The sequence below is a fragment of the Dysidea avara genome, chromosome 4 (genome assembly GCF_963678975.1).
Source record: "Dysidea avara chromosome 4, odDysAvar1.4, whole genome shotgun sequence".
NCBI lineage: Eukaryota > Metazoa > Porifera > Demospongiae > Dictyoceratida > Dysideidae > Dysidea > Dysidea avara.
Window position 1 is genome coordinate 31,527,402 of NC_089275.1, and position 23,726 is coordinate 31,551,127.

Here is a 23,726-nt window from a genome sequence, read left to right on the forward strand (position 1 = left end):
GCTCTATCTACCACACAGAATAATGTAACTTGTTGTTAAATTGCTTTTAAAAATTGTTTATAAAGGCATGCCTAAGTTGAACGGAACAGGTGTTTACTGGTAGTTTGCATACAGAAGAATTTGAGTAAGTTTTGCACTATACCCTTGCATTTATGCTGTAATGACGGCAGTTAGAAGCTTCATTTAAAAGTGAGGTAATTTGTAGAATATGTCGAGCACTTTGTGTGGTACAAAAACTGAACACTCCCATACATGCATCAGCTGGAAAGAAAGTCATTGAATCCAAAGGAATGCAGACAGACGGACGGTTCTTTAGGTATAGAATATATAGTTTGGTCTAGCTTGAAGCATACACACATACATGTGGGTAGTATTTTGTGATAATACATGCTCAACCATATACATGTATTGTTGAAGGACCATGTTAGCATTCTGTAGCTATACAGGTATACTGTCCGTGTAAGTATTATGTATATGTTGATCAAGAAGTTATTACATAATGTTTTATTATATTTATGGTGGGCACATTCAACAGCTGACAACAAGGCATCTGACACCAGCCTATGATTTTGCCAAGCCAAGATTCTAGAACGAACATGTGTGCCTTGATAAATAAACATGCTAAATCAAAGCATGCAAATTTTAGACTCAAACACTCGTAGCACAAAACTAAAGTTTTGAGAGATTGTAATTCCTTGAAATACAATTATGTACATATATGTAATAGTATAATTAGTAACACATTCTATATAATATACGTATAATACATCTACATACTTTTCCATACTGACTGCAAAGTGGTACATACAGTACTAATGTAATAGAATAATTGACATTCGTACATACCGACAGGTAATATACACAATATTGCTCTGTAAATACATGCATAAACATATAAATATTATTATTAACTTAAGTTGAAGCACAGCATAATCAAACTAGTTATGATCAATCAATTCTAGTGATTTTATCAGTTCCTGTCAGGCTAGGAAATGTAAATCCTGGACTTTTACCAGTTTTACTGTCAACCTTGTCAAAATACAACCACTGATCATTGACACCAATAATCTCATATAATTCACAAGTGTATAAATCAGGTAGATCCAATTGAAACAGAAGCTCATCGTGATATGATAAGAAAACATATTGGATATATGATGGTACTACTCCCATGGCCAACTGGTTGTCAACTAACAGTATCACAAACTCAAAAGCCTTAAGCTGATCTGTGTAGTTTCCAACATATGCCTCTGGGTTAGGTGGAAGGGGATGCTACAAAGATTTAAAACATTGATAATACTACGTAAGTATTAGAGTGACAAACATACAGTATGTGATTCCTCAGCAAAATCTCACCTAGTATGCACAAGCATATGTGACTGGGCCTGCGAAAACAGGGCACGTGGGCACAAACTACATGCTGTCACACTACAGGTCACATCTTGGTAGTGGCATGGAATATTTGCATTCTGTAACTTGCATCATAAAGACAATTAAATGCTGACTAAGTGCTGAAAATGACATTACTGTAGCATAACGGTAGGAAAAGTTATGCGTGATGAAAGTTTGAAAAAGTAGGCAAAAATCATGTGCCCACATGCCCTATTTTTGCAGGCCCAGTCACATATGTTTTGAGAAACGAAATTTAAAAATGTGACTGGGTTTGCGAAAAGGTACCTTTTCCACACATTGTACATGCCGGGAAACAAAATGTTATAACAGCTTACTCCTTGTAATGATTAAGTTGTACTCTATATCAAGACAAAGCCATGCAGATACTCTAGATTCACTTATGAATATTTTCAGTAATTATATGTAATGAAAAAAGTTTCCCAGTTTCCTAGAAGATGGTAAAAAAAAAACAGTAATGCACCATATGCTGTGTACCTACATACATACATTTTTATGTTTGTGTGAATGGGCACTATAAGAACAAACCTTTGGTCTAATGTCAGCTAAAACGGTAACAAATGGTGCAAGGAGCACAGCATATGGATAGACCACCACTAAGCCTGGGGGATTTGCTCCATTCAATAAAACAACATAACCTATACATGTACAATAAACAATGTCACCTCCACAGATAAATCTACCTGCAAGCACATGCTTACTTTTACATGAATTGAAATTTAGAAGGAGCTTAGCACATCAGTGCACAAACACACAAGTATAATCACAGATCACAGTAGAGATTTTCACATACGTACTTGTTATTTGATACATCGCTGCTTTATATTAGCACACTATGAATAGTAAAACTGCTAAGAAGTCCATATTGTAATGCATTACTTATGTACGAAAGTAGGGCATTATTCCCAACACTGCATGTACTGTACGTACATACCAAAATTTATCTACCAAGTATATACATGTAGTAGCCAGAATTTAAACTTTCTTATCACACCTCTCTGATTGTGAACCATCATATGGTGGATTGCTGTTGTTGATACTAAACACAATTTTGATACACTAGCTACAACTGGTACAGTGGATATTTTAGTATGGCAATATACATACAGAAGTCCTGTTTCTAAGATACATGGAATGTTCCCTTATACTATTGTATGTACGTAAGTACCTAACCCAGTAACTATTATTTTGTTATATTTGACAAGTTTAATGATTTGATTGTACTAGTGTTATTGACTAAGTATGTGTACTTAATTGTTTCCAATCGATAGTCATGGAAAAGGGTGATTATTTTTTTTAAGAATGAGATGTGTGGTACTTGGTAGTTGCTCACTGTACAGTGTACTGTGATAGCAGAGTTCTAGGATTCCTCCTGAACTAGTGGCAAGTTGGTAGATCCACAAAATTGGTGAAGTCTAGTTAAATCACCTTGTCTCTGGAAACAACAACCACAACAATAAAAAGTCCCTTAGTTGGAAAAGATGTTAGCAGCCCCTCTAGAACACTAGTGTGTGTACGTATCCACCCACAGAAGAGAAATGTGTCATACAACAATAAAAACAGACAAAGAAAACATGTATACGTATGCATGTACTGTACAACTACATAAAATTATATACATGTAGATAAGCGTATATGTACATCCATACAAACATACTTAGCTCAAGCTCAGGAATGAAGGTCATATATCCACTAAATCCTCCTACTATGCCACCTTTGGAACGAATAAGGTATGTTCCCTCAAGCAGCATCTCAAAGGGAGTACCAAACCCGGTGAAAAAATCATAATCAACAAATACTAGAGAGAGAGAGAGAGCAATAACACATTTATTCATTATTATTTATTATTAATGGTTCTGAAAAAGACCAAAGTCTTATATAACCATACAAATTAAATTAAATTACATAATTATAAATCTACTGTCTCTCCAATAAATGTCTAATAATGTCTTAAAAGAAGTTGTGTCCAAAGCATTTACTATATCAGTTGGAAGGGTGTTACAGTTGTTGATTATTCTGTTAGTAAAAAAATTTAATCTAGTGTTGGTGTTGGCCCTTTCCTTATATAACTTCAAACCATTAGATCTTGTGGTGTTACAACTTATGGTAAAAAGATCTTGATGTGGTACCTCAACTAAGCCCCTGATAATTTTATAGGTAGTTATCATGTTCATTCGTTTTCGCCTGTAGTAAAGGGAAGGTAAGTTTAAAACTTGTAATCTATCCTTGTAAGTCAACCTACTCAAATCTGGAACCATCTTGGTAGTACGTCTTTGCACTGCTTCTAATGTTTCAATGTCCTTCAATAGGTAAGGATTCCAGATTATAGATGCATAATCCAAGTGGAGTCTAACAAGGCTGATGTACAATATACGAAATACTGTTGGGGTGAGGTGAGAAAGGTGTGCTTGATTATTCCAACCATTCTGTTTGCCTTCATGATGGAACGGTTGATATGCTTTGAAAATTTGAGCTTACTTGAAAAGGCAACACCTAAATCTCTTTCTTCACTACATTTTTGAATTTCTATGTTGTCAGAGTCAACTGTAAGCGTGTAGCTACCACCACTTGGAGAACCAACTGAAGTACCCAGTGACAGATACTTGCATTTGGGGATGTTTAAAGATTCTTGCCAAGTCTTATTCCACTGCATAAAATAATTTAAATCATTTTGTACCATAGTATGGTCAACATCACTTAAAATTGGATGGTAAATTTTAGTATTATCAGCAAAAGTCCACAAAAAACTCTGCATATGATCAGATAAATCATTATTATAAACAAAATTGGGCCCAGAACACTTCATGTGTGGTACGCCACTGCAGAATATGTCCCTCTAACACAGACTCTCTGTGTCCTGTTTCTAAGGAAGTTATAAATCCACAAAAGTACATTACCATCAATACCATATGATTGTAGCTTGAATATTGATCTTTGATGTGGTACCTTATCATGTACACAGTAATAATCACTCACATATCAATAATCACATACAAAAGGCTTCACTAACATAAACACAAACCAGTTCTACTCTTAAATCATTATTACTGATAGGAAATGGGTAGCATGCACAATCCAATTAATCGGCATCAGAAAAACCAAATGTGCGTGTACAAACAAAATAGCTAAGGTATAAAAAGCACATACAAGTGAAATAAAAACAAAAGCAATGAATTTTTGATATGCAAGATACCCATATACAACTACGTATACATATGTACACAACTTTCATGTAGTTGATGTATCAATGTACAGTACATACATGCGTATGTACAGTAGACCATCAGTTATCTGACTCTCATTTATCCGTACCCTTGTGTATCCGAAATTAGAAATAACAGCTATATTGGAGTATTTTGAGTACATGTTATATTAGAGCATTTCAAATGAGCTCTGTATATAAATGTATGGACTTCAATTATCTGAACAATTCACTTATATGAACACTTTTACCATTGCCTGAGACACATCGGGGTTCAGATAACCGTGGATCCACTGTACTATGCATATATGTACATCCATACCTGGTAGCATCATTTCCCTCACAAAGTCAGAGCGCAAAACTTTCCCATCTTGTCCAGCAGAAGTAAAAAATCGAGCAAACTGTAGAATAACTATGTATTTAATCATACATACAACAGCATGTATACAACTATACGTACAGCATAATATTTATCCATTATCACAGATAGCACATAATAGTATGTATATATGTGAGAAAACCGGTCTTATCGCCCACGTCTGCAGATTTGATTTTTCACCCAGGACACAAAGCTACATGAATAAACTATCTAATTCCACAATCAAAATCAGCTAGACTTGAGTGGTCTGGTTTTGCTGGCTGCTTTTCCCAAGCCCAGTGGCGATCCGTACGTGTGGTGTGGGGCCTCAATGGAGCTCTGGTCAGTCTGGGGATGACTGTATGTGGCTGTACAGCTCTGTGGTGTTGAATAAGTACCTCTGCTGTGAATTTCCTTTCATTTTAGCCAGTTTTGAGACCTCAGTGGCCCAAAACTTGGCCTAATCCATCCCTTGGCCTTCCTTTTCATTTTTTGAACACCATCTTGCCTGCCTTCCAGGGCCCCCGCCTCCCACCCAATTTGCAGCTCGCCTGATACAGTCAACCTCGGTTTAAAAACTATAGTTGTTGGCTACTTGCACAGTGGATACTCTGGAAGGTAAGGAATTGGTGTAAAACGTGTGAAAATTTGGTACACATAGCTTCAACCATTGGCGAGCTAAAACACACTAAATACTTAAAACCGGCGTTTCTCAATACTTTTAAATAGGCGATGAGCCCGATTTTCCCAGACTGGGTCACATATGTGCACTGTAATGTACACTGTAGGTAGATACAAAATTTTATATATTTATTTACTAAGGCTTTACAGCACAAGTGCTGAAGGTCTGTAGGACACCTGGTCCTACAGCCTATATAAAGTTGTTACAGAAACTGTCTTTGAAATGGTGGAGAATGGAGAAAGGAGAAAACATCTATGACTGGACCTAAGCAGCTTCAAACCTGCAGCCATCCGATTAATGAATTGTACAGCACTAGCACTTATCAGCAAGATTCCCATTAACACTATCCAGCATACCTTCATCAGATCATTTATAGTAGAATACATTTGTCCAGCTGGTGCTGCCCATCCCAAGTTTAGAAGAGGATCTTCACTACCATCAGTATTATAACCAGTAGCCATTCTTGATTTGACACTGTCAAAATTGTAAGTCAGTCAGTCAGTAAGAACCATCACAATACATACGTAGATATTAAACTATTATACACAGCCTATACGTGTACTGTACTAATACAAGTCAATAATGCCAAGTTAGTTTGTATTGTGCTACGTTTTGATACAGAGCAACTTTTAACAAAACTTGTGCTCTAATCATAAAGAACAGCTATACAGGACCCAAAGGCCTGAAAGGCCTGAATCTGTAGAGCACAAGTGAAGTGAGGATGCTACTAAGGGTTTATAAATTCCATGGACTCCACATTGTGCCCTTATAACACCTTCTCTTCCATGTGAAGTGAGATGGAAAAGTTAAAATAGAGTCTAAACACTATAATATATCACTGCTATTAGTGCTTAGGATTGCTTAGGATTGCAGTAATGAGAAACAAGGGTAGCATATCAAAAATATATCTCTCCTAGGAGGGAGTATATTTTTGATATACTACATGTACCTCCATTTTTCGTTAATACATTCCCAGAAATCACCAGAGTTCTTTGATAAAATAGTGTTTTCTCCACTGCTTTAATATAGTGACACTTCACAGGATTGATTGTGGGTTTAGTTTTATAAAGGTGAGCTGAGCTAACCTGTAGCTGTGTACTTGTGTTTTATTGAAACAATTTGGCATTAGCATTGTATTTAGTTTATTCATGGCTAGTAATATGTACCTTTCTGTACTTAATTGTTTACCCACAATTGAAGAGTTTACATGTTTGTATCGATACACTTATGTTTGGCCTAAGCAATGCCTTGTCATTGTTCTTGTGTATGTTAATCATAATTAAAATTTACATGACCCCATCCATTTAAATACACACATGAAGCATGTTGCAGTTTTCCACACTTGCAGGTGAGTCATTCAAGTGAAATACTGTATAGTTATGACATGATGCCTAAAGTATACGCATACACACTTGGACCTGCAGCCCTTGTGCTTGTGTGTATATTTCATGAAATCACACATGCTCATGTTACAACTATTACTAACACTCAAATTAGATACCACTTTCATGGCTGTTGGTGATGTAGCACTGATAAAAGTAACTGGATCATTCGTGATAATACTAGTGCCATGGCAACCGTGCATGCTCACGTGACATAATTTATAATACCATTACATCACCACATATTAGGAATGTGTACTATCGATTTTGAGCATAATATGTCTGAAGGCGTGGAGTATATTAAAAAACAAGGTGGAGCATAAGATATCCAAAAAGAGTACATACATTTACAGGGTGTATTGTAGTCTGAAACACATTAACTGTATGTACGTATGTATGTACATACAGTATATACTGTACAATAAGTTATCATGTAATTTATTATAACAATAAATTGAAGTTAACATACCCGGTGCATCAGGCGCTAAGAGTAGCTGGAAATTATCAGGCGCTAAGAGAGATTCAAATCTAAACCCAAGCTCACATGATGCGCTGTATCTCGTGAACCGCCACGTTGCCTGAAGTGTGAAAAAATCGCAAGCTTAGAAATTCTCTGGAACGGAATTGCTGCTGGCGTATTACCCTGTGGGATAGCTACTACCCGTCGCTGAAATTGTGAGAAAGCCTGTCGCTAATAATATTGTGGATTTTGTTGGACCGCGAAAGTTCCGCCGCCAATAACAGCTGAACTCAGCCGCAATCACAACTAGGATACATACCCAACGTTGTCTACGCTCCAAGTACGTAAGTCCGTTTTGTTTGTGTTGTGTCATTTGAATTTGTTGTTCACACCTGTAGTAACTTCATTATTGTAATGCCAGCGACCCAGCGCGAATCTCAGGACCTCCCTGTAACCGAGCCTTACACCCTAGTAGGCGCTCCCAAGCCTCAACTGGCAGCGTTGACGGTAAACGCACTGAGGTCACACCTTAAGCATTACCATTTGGCTACAACAGGAAACAAGGCTGTGTTAGTAGACCGCCTCCACAATCATTTGTCTTCACTTCAACCAGGAAATACCAATCCTGCGAGTGCTGCTGGCTCACAAACAACCACCTCTGTAGCAAATACTAATGGATCTGTGGGCTCTCAATCAACAACTTCTGTTACCCATACAACGAATTCCAATGCTCAACCAGCAAATTCCACCACACAATCCACACATTCTGGCGCTCTGGCCCTGCCACAACAACTTGTCGAACAGCTGGCCACCTATCTTCAGCAACATCAAACCACAACTGCAAGAAACCAGGGTAACACTGTTGATGATGATAACTTGTCTGTTGCATCGGGGCCAACTCACACCACCATGGTAGCTCCAATTCAAATGGCTACACCCACTACTGCAGTAGCATCAGCTACTTTAGCACCTAGTGCCACATTTGCTAGAACCTCACTACCGACAATCACACCTGCTCTGCCTACCCTGCCATCACCTATGCCACCAGTCAACCTCACCAGGACTCAGCTACCGGTTATCCCAACTAGAGTCAGAGATAAAATCGCCAAAGGTGAGTACATTGATTTTGCAAGTCTGCTATCCAAATCAATGTTTAGTACACATAACCCCTTGTCCCAGCAATCAGTCACACTTCGATTGAATTCTGACGACGACTCATTTACAGTACAGCCAGCCGTTCCTCATAGCACCTCCTCACAACGGATATCCTCCTTTGCTAGTTGGATGGAGGCTTGGAATGTATACCTATCGGTCCGCACAGCTTTCAATCCTTCTTGCGTGGCAGAATTAATACGGTACCAGTGCATTATTACTTCAGCCAACTCCGATCACCCTATATCAGAATGGCTCAACTATGATGTAAAGTTCCGTACCAAAGCTGCAAATGACCCATCCCTTAGGTGGGATATCCGCGACACAGATTTGTGGCTGGAATGCATGACTTCGAAAGCCATGCAATCACAACGTTGGCCATGCCCCCATTGTGGCGCCACTAACCATTTCCCTGACAGATGTCCTTTTCGTCCGTCATCTTCAAGCATTGGAATTTCAAACGCGGGAACTTCAGATACCGGATCAGGAACTAGACGGCGAGCCCCAGGGAACCCATCTCACCCGAGAAGGGCCCAGCTGCAGCCGCCAATTTGCCACGACTACAACAATGCAGTCTGCCACCGCCCATACTGCAATTACCTCCATAAATGTGACTACTGCGGAGGCGACCACCCGGTCAGGAGCTGTCTCTCCCGCAGGCAGCCCAGGCATCAATAAGCCACTACCGTGGACTCCCTTACGACCGTTTGTTCTTGAACGTGAATTAAGCAACCATCCTAACAAAGCCTTTGTCAGGCGACTTATCAATAATCTACGACATGGCTGTACAATCGGCTACGAAGGACCTCAATTTACCTACTTTGCTACCAATCTACAATCTGCATCTCAGCAGCCTAAAGTAATTGACACCACCCTCACTGAGGAGTGTAAAGCAGGACGTATTCTTGGACCTTTCCAACACCCACCCCTCCCGAACTTTCGCACTTCTGGCTTAGGCCTTGTGCCTAAACATGACGGAGGGTGGCGAATTATTTATCACTTATCGGCACCGCAAAATTTTAGTATTAATGATTTCATCGACCCATCGTTATATTCCTTATCTTACTGCACCATAGACGACGCATATAGAATTATCAACACGTTAGGACCTGGAGCTCTCATGAGTAAGATAGACTTAAAAATGCATTCCGGCTCATCCCTGTCAGACCCAAAGACTGGAACCTTTTGGGAATCTGCTGGCGTCACCAATTCTATGTAGACACATGTTTACCTTTTGGACTTAGGTCTGCCCCTCACATCTTCAATGAACTATCAACTTCTATTCACTGGATTTTACAGCACACATAAGGCGTTCAACATTTACTTCACTACCTTGACGATTTCTTTACTGCCGGCCCCGTCGACTCTCCAGTGTGTAAGCAGAACCTGCAAGCTATGTTTGCATTGTGTGACAAGATCAATGCACCCATTAAGATGTCGAAAGTGGAAGGCCCTTCCACCACCTTAACATTTTTAGGAATTCAGTTAGACACAGTTACTATGGAAGCTAGCATAACACCTGAAAAGAAACTATATCTCCTTCATGAACTTCATTGGATGACCCATAAAGATAGCTGCACTAAAAAGGAGCTGCTTTCAGTCATCGGTAAACTATCATTTTGCTGCAAAGTTCTCCCTGCGGGTAGAATGTTTCTCCGTAGAATGATCGACCTGAGCACTACGGTGAAAAAACTTAATCATCACATCCCTTTAACCACTGAAGCACAACTGGATATCCAATGGTGGATTGACTACTTACCCAAATGGTCAGGGAAAAGCCTCATCCTGAAAAATGAATGGACACCATCACCAACACTGCACCTCTATACAGACGCCTCAGGAGCATGTGGCTGGGGGGCATACTGGTCGGGCAGATGGCTGCAAGCTTGTTGGACGCCTGCCCAGCAACAGATGGATATCACCTGGAAGGAAATGTTTGCCATAGTATCTGCTGTACAAGCATGGGGCTCATTCTGGTCGCGTCGTAAAATCCTATTTCACTGCGACAACAAATCAGTTGTGGACATCTGGGACAAGGGGTCAACTCGTGCTGCACACACTATGGCCTTAGTAAGACTGTTATACTTTTGTGCAGTGCACCACCAATTGAATGTATGTGTAGTACATGTCCCCGGTGTTTGTAATGATATCGCAGACGCATTATCTCGTTTTCAGATGGACCGGTTCTGGAAACTAGCCCCAACAGCCAACCCGAGGCCGGACAGCACCCCTGCATGGCCGACACAGACCTTCATGCGAGCCTCCTGCAATGCCGGTATCATGGAGTTGCCCAATCAACACGACGTACGTACAGTGCAGGCCTCACAAAGTTCCACGCCTTTTGTGACCAGTACAATCTCCACACCCACCCAGCATCTTCTCTAACGCTACAATACTTCTGTGTACATGAAGCTCGCCACATCTCTTATAAGACCATTAAAGTGTACTTGGCAGCTATTCGCCTTGACCATATTGAGAACGGTTATCAAGATCCTACAAGAGATAACCTCCTGCAACTAGTCTGTAGAGGCATTCGTCGTCATCAGGGCGATAACCAGCGGAACAGATTACCAATTACCCTCAACATCCTACGCACTTTAAAGGAGCAGCTCCGCCAGTCCTCTTACACATTCCAGGAAAAGCTTATGCTGTGGTCAGCATTCACTATAGCCTTTTATGGCTTTTTCAGAGCAAGCGAATATGTTAACCTCCGCTGGGATGATGTAACTTATGATGAAGAACAAATGTCAATTACTCTACACCAATCAAAGACCGATCCATTCAGACGAGGCCACACTGTACACATTTTTAAAACTACTTCATCTACCTGCCCACTTAAGGCACTCAAACAATATAAGGATTCTGTCACCAGCACACCACCTAATGCCTTTCTATATCACGCCGGCAGGTTTACTCCATTGTCCCGTCCAGCAGTCACTAGAGTAATTCGACAGCTCCTTTCACAGGCTGGTCTTAATTACATGGACTACGTATGCATCACATAGCTTTAGAATAGGTGCTGCTACCACCACAGCAGCTGCCGGCCTTCCAACATGGATGATTAAAAGCCTTGGACGCTGGTCAAGCAACGCTTACTTGTCTTATATTCACTGCCAACCTTCAAGAACTCCAGCTATTCACCGATTATTAGCTCATACGGACGCATCCAACCAACCAGAATGGGACCCAGACTGTATGCATTGACACATTAACCAGCTAAACTGACACACCATATGCTAGTATTTGTTAACATAAATGTACATTCTGTTAACCACTGCTTATCCAATGTTAAAATTAAAAATAAATACATAAACTAATATAAAATATAACCTTGGCGCTGCGTGTAGAGGATGAATACTCGGGCAACTGGGGGAAGTAAATTTATAGGAAACTGAAACTAATTTGGGCAAAGAAAATTTGGGCAAGTTTTAACCAAATAGCCTTGAACTGTTTGCGTGTGTAATGATCACAGCCTTGTGTACTTGACTTGGACAACAACTTTTACCCGTTGCTTATTGCGTATCAGCGGTTTAACTTGCATGCCTGTTAGAACTCGAAGCATGCTAAGTATCATCACATGAATATTTATTGCGGATGGATGGTGCATGCTGCCCACTGCACTGAGAGTGCTGCTGCGTGCATGTTATTAGTGTTGGTGCGTACATGTTATTATTTCACAGAGCGTGCTGCTGCGTACATGATATGATTGCACTGAAAGTGCTGCTGCGTGCATGTTGTTTGCTGCACTGAGAGTGCTGCTGCGTGCGTGCGTGCGTGCGTGCGTGCGTGCGTGCGTGCTGTTTGCTGTACCGAGAGTGCAGCTGCGTGCCTGTTATTTGCCGGCTGTACCAAGAGTGCCGCTGCGTGCTTGTTATCTGCTGCTCTAAGAATGCCACCGCGTGCATGTTACTTGTTGCTTTGTATTGAGGTCCTGTTGCATGAGTGTCGTGGCTGTTATTGCATGATAGCTATTGTTAACTGTTACATAAATGTTCATGGCTGCTCATACTGGAGAGCACTGATGCATGCTGCTGCATAACTTTCACCATTGCCACAGTTAATGTTATTCAAGACAAGTTTGGTTTGTTGCTTCTACATGTGAATGCATGTGCTTCAACTGCGGCTCGGTACCTGCTGACCTGCGATCCCGTGACCCCCTCAGTTGCCCAGTTATCACCCAAATTAGACCACTAAACTGGCTTCTTTGTTTAGCTACTTGGTAGGCTTGACTAGAGTGAATTGTCGCATGTGCATGATTCAATATTACAGGTACATTTAAAAGGGAGGATTGGATGGTCGCCTGACTGTATTGTATGCATAGCTCGGGGGCGGATGGTTGGAAAGGGACAGGCCGCCATCCTGCTTTCTCTCTTTGTTTAATAACGGAGGTAATCGTACATAGTTTGCTGGTAAGGTGAGCCTTTCTTGTGTATTGATACCATTGTGATTAATAATCATGTATGTGTGTAGCTTGTCGTACCTAGTGTGTGATATTTGGTGCATGTCAACTAGTACAACCGCCTTAAGGTTGGCGTGGGGCTGGCTGATAAGGTATAATTGCTCGGGGGCAGTTGGGTGGCATGCGGGCAGCCCCATGCCCATTCCATAAGGTGGTTGGAAAGAAGTACTGGTAAGATTGTTAATATTATATTATAGCAATTAAGCTGGTGATAAAACTATAACACCATGACATTCTTGGATAGCAAAGAAAAGAACCCACCTTGCTACAATAGTGCAGAACTTTGCACACTATTACTAGTGCATAAACCAATGTACTGTGTTCATTAAATGGTTCGAAGGGTGCATTATTTGAATGACATAAGCAAAGTTTGGATTTTTCACATGCGCAACCTAGTTATATTGGTGAACAGAAGACTGCAAGAATCCGACTGCTCATCATATCATGAACAAGTTTTGCTGTGGGCAGTTACACTTAAGACACTGGAAAGTAATGGAAGGTGGTTGTACGTGAAGCCATTAGGTGTCTGACAAATTAATTAGCTCGCACCTCACAAGTGACCATGCCCACTGATAGTTGCAAAGTACAGATGGGACAAGCTATAGAGGAAGAACATTCGTGAGTTGTGTGCTGCTGTAAGGTGTTTTAACAGCAGCTACATCTTGTTGTGTGTTTTCTTCTGCTGCCATATCTTGTTAGACGAATAATAGTGTCAACATGAGAAATTCCATTGCCAAAGGGAGCTAGAACGATGACTATTGTGTAATGAATTCAGCTACAATACCCTCAAAATTATGCCAACTGCATAATATCTAGCTAACTGTAGCTATAGCTACATACGTACATTGTTCACCAAAGCTTCGAATGTTGCACTCAAACCTTCGAAGCGTAACTAACTATTACATGTATACCCAATCCCAACACATGAGTCGTGATTGTCAGATGGTAGAATGTCATGCAGCTAAGACATAATTATTATACTCTAGTTGCAAGTGTGTTAATTAATGAAAACTAGCTGAACTTCATTGTAGACTTCGGTAGTACAAACATTCAGTAATGGTATGGAAAGGTCATGGATTTACAGTATCAAAACCAAGCACCAAAACATGCTGCATTCTAATAAAGCAGTCATATGATTCCATTGCTGATTACTAAGTACTATACACTTAACAAAATTACAAAACCACACAGTATAAAATTCTTGATAGTGCTGCCGCTAGCTGGTTTTTGATGGCTGTGCCTTTTTCATGGGTTTACCTACTTTCCTGGAAGGAACAATTCTGGAAATTGTCATATTACTATTTTATGGGATGGGAAAGAATTTTATACATGCTAAAGAGTTAGAACAATGGTTAATTATGAATCTAATACCTAGTCTATATTTAAAATTACATTACAAAATGGAAGTAACAAATGTGACACACATACCCTATACAATACAAACCTGTCAGTATAATCAAATCCAGTACTGGCCATGTTCAGTGGCTCAAGAATATTCTTCTCCACATAATTCTCGTAAGTGGCTTGTGGATCAAACTTTTCAAGAACACACCGTGCCAGCAAAGAATAACCTAGATTGCTACAAGTCATTGAGAACAATTTAATATCATTATCAATAATTTATAGCCTTGCTCGTGCTATATGAAAAATAAAGTACTCGGCCTCGCGCCTCGTACTTTATTTTTCATATAGCACTCGCGGCTATGCTTTAACATATACAAATAGTGCATGCTTACATACAAACTTTGTATACTGAAGTGATCAAGAGAACTAGTACCACAATATTTAATTTGCTGAGCTGCTCGAACATACGTGCATCACAAGAGATACACTGTTTAAATATTATTACTCTAAAAGTACAAACTATAGATAGCTACTGCATCTGTATGTGACTTGTTTCTGGGATAACCAATCTTATTGCAAAACTACAACAATACCATGCATTAGTACAATTTAAAACTCATTGCAAAAAAAAAAACACAAAAAAAACAAAAACACAAGAAATCCAAGTTATATTACATACCGTATATTTATACGACTGTTTTATGTACTTACAGTACGTATGCACAGGCCTAAGGAGAAATGCAGAGGGCTTGATGGGGTCACTGCTAATGTGTGTGCAAATGGTGAAAACTAGCAGAGTATGGAGCTTCATCATATACCATAGTCTATAAGGATATATTTTGGTGTAAAATACTAAATTCATTTTAGTGCAAATTACTACAATTCCACTTGTTTCGACTGCTAGCCAGCTACTGTGTGCTAAGCCATCCTAATAACTATCTATTGGTTTATGTATTAATAGATTGTACAAGAATTGATGGATGCAGTCAGAACAGCAAGATACTTCTGTTGATTCTAGCCAATTGCAATCCATGGACGAGGCTGCACAACCTCAGTACACAAGCTTTGGGATTTAGACTTTCTGAAACATTCTTGATGCTTAAACTCAGGCTGCAATTGACGCATGCTGCATTGTGTAAACAGACATTCTCCAAAGTTCTATGCAGGTTTAAGGGTTAACTATTCCACCCACACAAAAATTAGGACATTACTGAAAACCTCACCTGTATGAGGGTCTAGTCCAAGGTGGTGCTGTTAAGTACTGTTCCTTCAGCCTTGACAGTATTGTATGTGTATCATCAGGGCATAGAGTTTTAGTAAAAATATTAAGGTAGCAAGGTGGATTACCAGGTAACCCAGACATATCTGCCATAACCTGTCTGTAAGATGTATAAATAGTTTTAATTAGGCGGGTTGTGTGTACCTTAGTGTCACAACAGTATCAAAGGTACTCTTCATTGAAAATGATGGACAGTAGTCAGAAAGGGGATCATCCAAAGACTTGATGTGACCTCTTTCTAACAACTGGAATACTGTCAGTACCTATAAACATATGTACAGTACACAGGCTGTGCATGTTACAGTATATGGTGCTACAATGCAATGGTGGATCCAGGATGGGGCATTTGGGGCAAATGCCCCCTCCCTCCCCCCCCCTTAGTGAAAGAGACCGCATATAGCTAACTATACTTCTTTTGATAGAATACTACACACCTTGTCATATAGTTGTCAGACCAAAATCAATTTATATAAAACTGCATGTTATCACTAATTATTGCAAAGTCACTTGAAAGTAAAGTTAAAACAGCTGTCAAACTGTCACCCAGCACCTTCGTACTACTAAGTGCCTCCAAAATAATTATCTTGTGGCTGGTGTTTAAGACTGACATAGCCTTTTAAACAGCTTTTAAGATTTCACAATCATCTGCAAAGGACACAATGACAAAAATCAACCTACTAAGGAGTGATCATTGCTGCTTAAAAAATACAGCAACTATAACAAGAGAATCTACTCTCCCCAACCACCTACAACTTAGCCTGTTTGTGCCCTCTCCTTGCCAGCTCCTGGATCCATCCCTGCAATGCTATGTACAGTATGTATGTATGTAACTCTACCTAGTATGCAATTTTAAAACATCACACAAATTTAGCCACATTTACATCACTACATTAGCAGGTACAACACAACTTGACTTGTAAATACATATTGTACAGCATGTGTATTTGACTATTGTAACTCTGACTTATGATTGATTGGAAACTGATGTGTATCTGCATGCAATGGCATTTGATTTTTAGGTACACAAAAACTAGTTGATAGCAAGCACTATAGGTGGTCGAATTTTGGAAAATCACCCATATGAATGTTCATGAAGTAATTAGAATCTTAGTGTTTAGTATGATTCTGCTTAGTGCAGGGTCCAGTTTTAAAACTATTTCTCAAAAAAACTTTATTGTAATTCAAGGAATCGAGAGTTGATCAAAATACTTGACAAGTGGATTTACACCATATTATTTGATCAATGGTGTCAAATGTGTCCATATGAATGATTTTCCAAAATTCGGTCACATGATATATGCTAGTGCTTATTTGTTGAGTACACTTTACCAATATATTTGTTGTGTACGCATGCATGCAGTTTTGTAATCAACTTGTGTAGGCAGAAGACTGAACATTAATGTTACTAGTAGGTTCTGCTAATTCAGTTTTCAAACAATATAATACTAACAAAAAGCAAGGCCTTCGGCTACCGTGCTGACATGGTCATGCCTATCTAGTGAGCCAGCACTGGGACACCTGTACACTACTCAGGTGCTACAAGTCAGTGCAGATAAATCCTTCCAGAGCAGAACTAATCACCTGCAGAAGACAGTACCATATCCCACTGGTGAAGGTGTGAACACCCAAGGTCCCACCTAGATAGACCTTATGGACAGTTGGTATTTGCTTCTTTGCTTCTCCAGGTGCCTATTGATGTTATACAGTTGAGTAGGCTGCTTCCCCAGTTGACACCAGGTCCCCAATTAACAGAATTGTACTACAGTAACACACACACACACACACACACACACACACACACACACACACACACACACACACACACACACACACACACACACACACATGCACACACACACACACACTGCTTAGCCTACTAGAAACTTTCTGAAATACTTGGACGTGGAGGATTTCCTGTGTTCCATTCGATGACCGAGTATTTGACTGTGCTATTAGACTATTATCTTTAAAAATTTCTTTGGTCAGAAACTATGGAAGAGAGGCCAATTGCTACCTATAATCCCTGTTGGATTTGCCTTTGAGTTGTTTTGTTTGAATATGAATATATTTAGTAATGTAGGGCTACATTAACAGAGAGAGGGGGTGTACACTTGTTCCCTGTACACCGATCTGCTACATAACCATGGAATTCCCTGTTGAGCAACTCTTCACCCTTCATAGAAACAGCCTAACCACACAGTAATGGTGTTATCACTAATCACACCAACAAAAGTGGTGTGATATTTGGAAACACACACAATACAATTGGCTGTTGCTTGCTGCTCTTACTGCAAAAACTTTTGAAATACTTCCAACTCGAAATATTGTATCACTGCCTGGAACAGTTGTGGACTTCTTATCAATCACACCATATCCTTTAGACCACAATATCTCTCCACGATATGAAACTGCTGCTACCATTCCAGGCTAGTAAAATAAGTGAAAATATTATAACATGTACGTAAAAATGTAAATTTAAGGTCTCTGAATTTGTGTGTATGCATGTAGAACAGAGAGGATTATAACTAGTCTTTGTTGATCTGACATTATGTCAGATCAAAGTCAAAGTTGATCTGACATGATCTGACATGATCTGACATTGTATGGCAATGCTTAGCAGCATGCGTAAGCATGCCAAGTTGTGACAAACCCCGTGAAAAAAGGATTTTCAAAGCTTGGATGTGAGTATTTTGATACCCAAAGCTCCTTCAGCAGCCATGCACTGTTACGTTGTTAAACCGCATACATATAAATCTGTAATAATAACATTATGATGATTTGATATGAAATTATCCAATTTGATGTTTGTATTATGGTTTTAATTAACTGCAGGACATTTAAAACCCCTTTAGAAACCACTGAAACAGGTGTATGAGCGTGTGGTAGAATGGTGCAGATTGTACTTCATTGATGGTCAATTCCCCGAGTCAAACAACTTTTTTCGCTTTTTGAGCCTTTTAGGTACACCTTTATAAAAGCTTTTCAACTGCTCTAATAGAGTAGCTGACTGTTCTATTAGAGTACATTGATCTTTTCTAGCGGATACCAGTCGGTCATCCTTGAGTAGGTAATTGGGTGGTCTTTGAGCTAATTGGTCGGTAAATGTCTGATGGCCTACCGTTATAATCCACTCTGGTGTAGAATACAGTGGTGGATCTAGAAATTGCCAGAGGGGGCCTCAGGTTCAATAATTGTGATCTCAGGCTGAGAAATGCATAGAGTCCAGCTGGGGCTGTTAAGCTGAATTTTAACTGAGTCTTGATATAGCGCAGTGGCCTAGTAGCTAACTAGCTGGCAATGAATCAGCAAAAATCACTTCACAACATTGTTTCACAGTTGAATCTTACCATTCCAGGCCTTTGCAGAACAATTTGAAGCAAACAGCACTTGTACTCATTTTTTTTAGAGGTGCTTAAAACGTTTAAACACACCATGACGGGTATTTTCAGTGATTTCAAAGGCAAATGTATGAAGTTTTGGATGGTACAAAGTCCCAATATTATACGTTAAGTATACTTCTCGGGGATTTTATCACCTACTTGAAGTAAATTTGGGGCGTGAGCACTGTTTCAGAAGGAGTTTCAGCTGAAGTCATTGCAACCCCCCTGTATCCACCACTGGAATACGTGCTGTCAACCCTGTCATGGTGGACGACAGTACATACTGTACATACATTAATTATAACAGCACCTCTTATCAATCTCCCTAACTTAGGACACAATAGAAAAAAAACCTCCATAATAAGGACAAATCCCAATAAGTCTGACCTCTACTATATATTACAGTAAATAATTATAAGACCTGAAAACTCTGGGTCCCAAAGCTAATTTCGTAAAATTCATACCAAATTTAATGGACAGACAATTTCCATCAATGCACAATGAAAAGCTTGCATGAAACAATGCTTGCATGTAGGGTTGGGCAATATTTCAATAAATCGCCAATATCACCTCCTAAGCAAGTGCTCACAATACCATTATCGCATGTATTTTGCCTTCGCAATATGTGACTAGGCCTGCGAAAATGGGGCATGTGGCCACAAACTGTACCTTCATAACATCTCATATCTCAGTACTGGAATAGAATATTTTACTTGTGTGTTAAAGCTAACCAAATGTTTAATAAGTGCTGAAAAGTTCATGGCCAACCAACACTGGAATATGAGGTTATGACACATCAATGTTGGAAAAGTATGCATTTGTATGTGCCCACATGCCTTATTTTCACAGGCCCAGTCACATATTATCACATGGGCAATATTTATTGCATTTATCATCTATTTTGTGTGTCTCTTCTAGGCCTCATATTTGATACAGTTTGTGTATATTATTGCTAACTATGTCAGTGGTTAACTTGTTAGTGAAGAAGTTGTGTTTGTAAACTAATTCTCAGTGAAAACAAGCAGTCACATGGACTTTTCTAACTATGTGGTTGTGTTTCAATTTTCACATGGGTGTAACTAATCACTGGACTGGACTACTGGACTGGAACACTGGACTGGACTACTGGACTGACATATTTTTGGTTTTTACACATTCTGAGGTTGGTTTTATTGAGTTTTGCTAGCCAAGGGCCTTCAGAGAACTTTCAGTCTGCTACTAAAATGATGAGTGTGAGGAGTGGAGTAAGCAAAAACCTACTTCTAGTGATTTCATCTCTATTTATTATGTTCTTCTACAGTACATATACCTATACTCCTTATCAGTATGCTGCAGGGAATGTGCTAGTTATGGCTAATCAACAATAACGTCTTGGAGATAGTAGCAAGCTTGTAAATTTGGTCACATATTGTAGTAGTACACCAACCAGCACATGTAAGAACTGATCATGATAGCAGAAAATACCTACAGTTGTACAATGAGTTTGTATATATTACATGTATGAACGAACTTAGCTACAGTAGTCTTAGGAAGGATAGGTTGTGTCCCATGGGTCTGAGCTATTTAGTTTAAGGCTACGGGTGTATCATAGGTAGTACAAATATAGTAAAATGATTTTTGGTTAGCTATTGCTAGATATTACAATCTCCAAAACACAATACTAAGAAGTGTATAAATGCTGTAGAGCATAACAAGTAGTGAGAAGTCAGTTTTTGCTTACTCCACTCCTCATACTCATCATTTTAGTAGCAGACTGCAAGTTTTCTGAAGGTCCTTAGCTAGCAAGACTCAATAAACCAACCTCAGAATGTGTAAAAACAAAAAATATGTCAGTCCAGTAGTCCAGTCCAGTGTTCCAGTCCAGTAGTCCAGTCCAGTGATTAGTTACACCCTCCTCAGGCTCATCATTTTAGTAGCAGACTGCAAGTTTTCTGAAGGTCCTTAGCTAGCAAGACTCAATAAACCAACCTCAGAATGTGTAAAAACAAAAAATATGTCAGTCCAGTAGTCCAGTCCAGTGTTCCAGTCCAGTAGTCCAGTCCAGTGATTAGTTACACCCTCCTCATACTCATCATTTTAGTAGCAGACTGCAAGTTTTCTGAAGGTCCTTAGCTAGCAAGACTCAATAAACCAACCTCAGAATGTGTAAAAACAAAAAATATGTCAGTCCAGTAGTCCAGTCCAGTGTTCCAGTCCAGTAGTCCAGTCCAGTGATTAGTTACACCCATTTTCACATGCAATATTGCAATAATCGCATTAAATGACTCATGTAATAATCGCATGTCACAAATTCAATATCACCCAACCCTACTTGCATGCCGTTTCCTGCACATGTACTCCACAGATGTATGAGTTGTACCAATGACATTGACTACAGGTTTCATGGACAAAACACTAATAGTGTTACACTTACTACGCTAGAATTTGACCATATCTTCTCCAGTGTTTCAGACACATCATTGAGTGCTTTAGTAATGTTGTCAGGTAGAGGTGATGGTAGTGGTACAGGTTTGGGATGGTAGGGACACACTGGAACTGGATCAGCTGCCTTGTGATCTCTCAGGTAACTATTAACACCAACAAATGTTGATGAGTGCTATAGAAAGCAATTATTATACTAGCAAAACAAAATATTTTAAAACTAGATTGACAACGGTGCAGCGAGTGCTCAAAATGGACAATATCTACAATGACGAAATTTGATGCCATAATTGACAAAATGGCCATGGGGCTTTAGAGACTTTGGCACACAGAATTCAAAATGAATGTTTTCTGTAGTTCTTCACACATGGAACCAAAAGATAATAAAAGTAAGAAGTAGTATATGTACGATGACGATGCAAAATGCACTCCAATAAGTAAAGCTGACCGAAATTTTTAAATTTGGACATAGTCTTATTTGCATTGAACTAAATGCCTCACCTTTGAATTTATAAATGTTATCATAGGGAAACACTATGTCACCCATACCTCCCTGTACAAAGTCCCCACACCAGCACGGCCATTAATTTTTTGTTTTGTGAATATCGTACAATCCAACTAAGCCACAATATTGCACTTTGTGCTGGTGGATCAAAGTGTGCTGTTATTTTTTTTTGTTACTGTATGGATAGATATGTACAGTACTGTTATGAAACAATGCTAATTAATTTACAAACGCATCCTCAGCACGGTTGATTACATACGTAACTTTACAAAACTAATCCTACCCATTTCTTCAATGACCAGAAATAAAATGCATGAACCAAAAATGTGGTTTGAGTTTCGAGATTAGCACAACTGGCCAGAAAGCATAATATAACCCTTTAATACTTGTATGCATGAAAAATACAGCACATGTCTTCAGCCAATGGCAAGGGGTCGCCAGCTGCCCACGCAAACTTCTAAATTGTGTACGAGCCCCAATATTTAAGCATTTCAAAACATTTTTTTTTGTACTATTTCAATAAATATTTCATGGATTTCGATGGATTTATAATTGGATTTCTCAGATAGTGTACAAGAGTTGGCTACCCCTCGCCCTATGGTTATCGATATGCCTATTTTGTGCCACGTTGTCCACACACACAAACTACAGCGTTTAAGCAATAAATACAGTAGCTATAATGCATATTAACGTTATAGCTACAAATAGTTAAGGTAAATGCGGGTATTTCCGGACAGCGTACAATTCCGGACACTTTTGTACCTTTATCAAGCTAGCCGAGGAACGAAACAACGGATTGCCTTGAAATTTCTGCTGTGAATAGCTATTCTTATAGGGATTATAAAAATCGAAAAGTGTGTTCTAGTTGATTCATTCTTGGGTGCTATACACGAAGTGTCCGGAATTGTGCGCTGTCCGGAAATACCCGCATTTACCTTATTCTATTATAGATGCTAAGATGCATATAACGGTCACTGCAGTATAAAGTGGACTTAGGAAAGAGGTAGCTGCAAAATAAGGTTTCAACACATCTTACCTTAGTGGAGAATAGATTACCCTCAGCCGTCCCCAATATAACAAGTACTATGAAACACAGATGGATCTCCATTATTAAACGATACCGCAGTGAATTATCGCTCTTAGCGAGCTTTTCTAGTTACCTCAAGGATATTGAAGGTCACGAGCTAGTCACGAGGCGGAAGTTGATATAATGGCTCGTCCCACTGAAATGCTTCATCATTCTTGTCTTGAGTTGAGGGTGCTTACGTAATACAAATTATAACAGCAAGCGTCTCGATCTTCCCCCCCAAACTTTGCCTGGGGTTCTCTGGCTCCTTTAGTGCCGGTTAACAAATCAAACGCATTAGCTTCTTCCATTGGTGGATCACATGACAAGGAGGTAATGAGTAGGCGTGTCGGCGATCTTTAGGGAAAGGTAGCGTAGAGCAGAAGAAAGACTTTTGTATGGTAGGTTTATGTATGTACGTAGTAGTAGCTAGATGATATTTAATTGCCACTTCACAAATGAACGGGACAAATCTGAATGAATGTCGTCATTGAGCGGGTCGTCTGAGATGCCAATTAAGGATACTGGATACGTGAAACACTGAGGAACAGTGTTGCTAATATTGTTACGTAGCTAGCTTATAAAGAGAACCATCATTATTGATGAAATAATGAGACAAATTACAT

At 39.4% G+C, this 23,726-nt stretch overlaps 2 protein-coding genes across 6 annotated transcripts in view; one reads left to right on the forward strand and one right to left on the reverse strand.

Annotated features, from left to right (window-relative positions):
* Nucleotides 1-787: 787 nt before the first annotated feature.
* LOC136254690 (putative beta-lactamase-like 1) lies at nucleotides 788-23,441 on the reverse strand. Of its 5 annotated transcripts, none has more exons than XM_066047413.1 (12): nucleotides 23,195-23,440; nucleotides 23,071-23,117; nucleotides 21,522-21,675; nucleotides 18,018-18,155; nucleotides 15,873-15,991; nucleotides 15,673-15,828; nucleotides 14,550-14,684; nucleotides 6,009-6,126; nucleotides 4,935-5,013; nucleotides 3,068-3,208; nucleotides 1,939-2,048; nucleotides 788-1,272 (listed from the first exon to the last, which is right to left on the reverse strand). In XM_066047413.1, the coding sequence occupies exons 4-12, from the start codon at nucleotides 18,147-18,149 to the stop codon at nucleotides 949-951; spliced, it is 1,314 nt and encodes a 437-aa protein (XP_065903485.1). In that variant the 5' UTR covers nucleotides 18,150-18,155; nucleotides 21,522-21,675; nucleotides 23,071-23,117; nucleotides 23,195-23,440; the 3' UTR covers nucleotides 788-948. The 5 variants fall into 5 exon arrangements, with proteins under 5 accessions (XP_065903485.1, XP_065903486.1, XP_065903483.1 ...); XM_066047414.1 differs by having other exon boundaries at nucleotides 21,522-21,704; XM_066047411.1 differs by having other exon boundaries at nucleotides 21,522-21,704; nucleotides 23,071-23,441.
* LOC136254688 (uncharacterized) overlaps nucleotides 23,283-23,726 on the forward strand; it is a 38,389-nt gene continuing 37,945 nt past the window's right edge. Inside the window, exon 1 of the mRNA XM_066047406.1 lies at nucleotides 23,283-23,501. The gene's annotated coding sequence lies outside the window, so the exon portion shown is untranslated. The remainder of the gene's footprint in view (nucleotides 23,502-23,726) is intronic.

Excerpts from the sequence above, each read along its gene's own strand:
- LOC136254690 (XM_066047411.1), bottom strand. The coding sequence starts at position 23,142 with ATGGAGATCCATCTGTGTTTCATAGTACTTGTTATATTGGGGACGGCT. Across the intron at positions 18,156-21,521 it reads TATGGTCAAATTCTAGCGTA|CCTGGAATGGTAGCAGCAGT; the intron begins GTAAGTGTAACA and ends TTATTTTACTAG. Across the intron at positions 2,049-3,067 it reads CATTCCTGAGCTTGAGCTAA|GTTATGTTGTTTTATTGAAT; the intron begins GTATGTTTGTAT and ends GTACATGTATAG.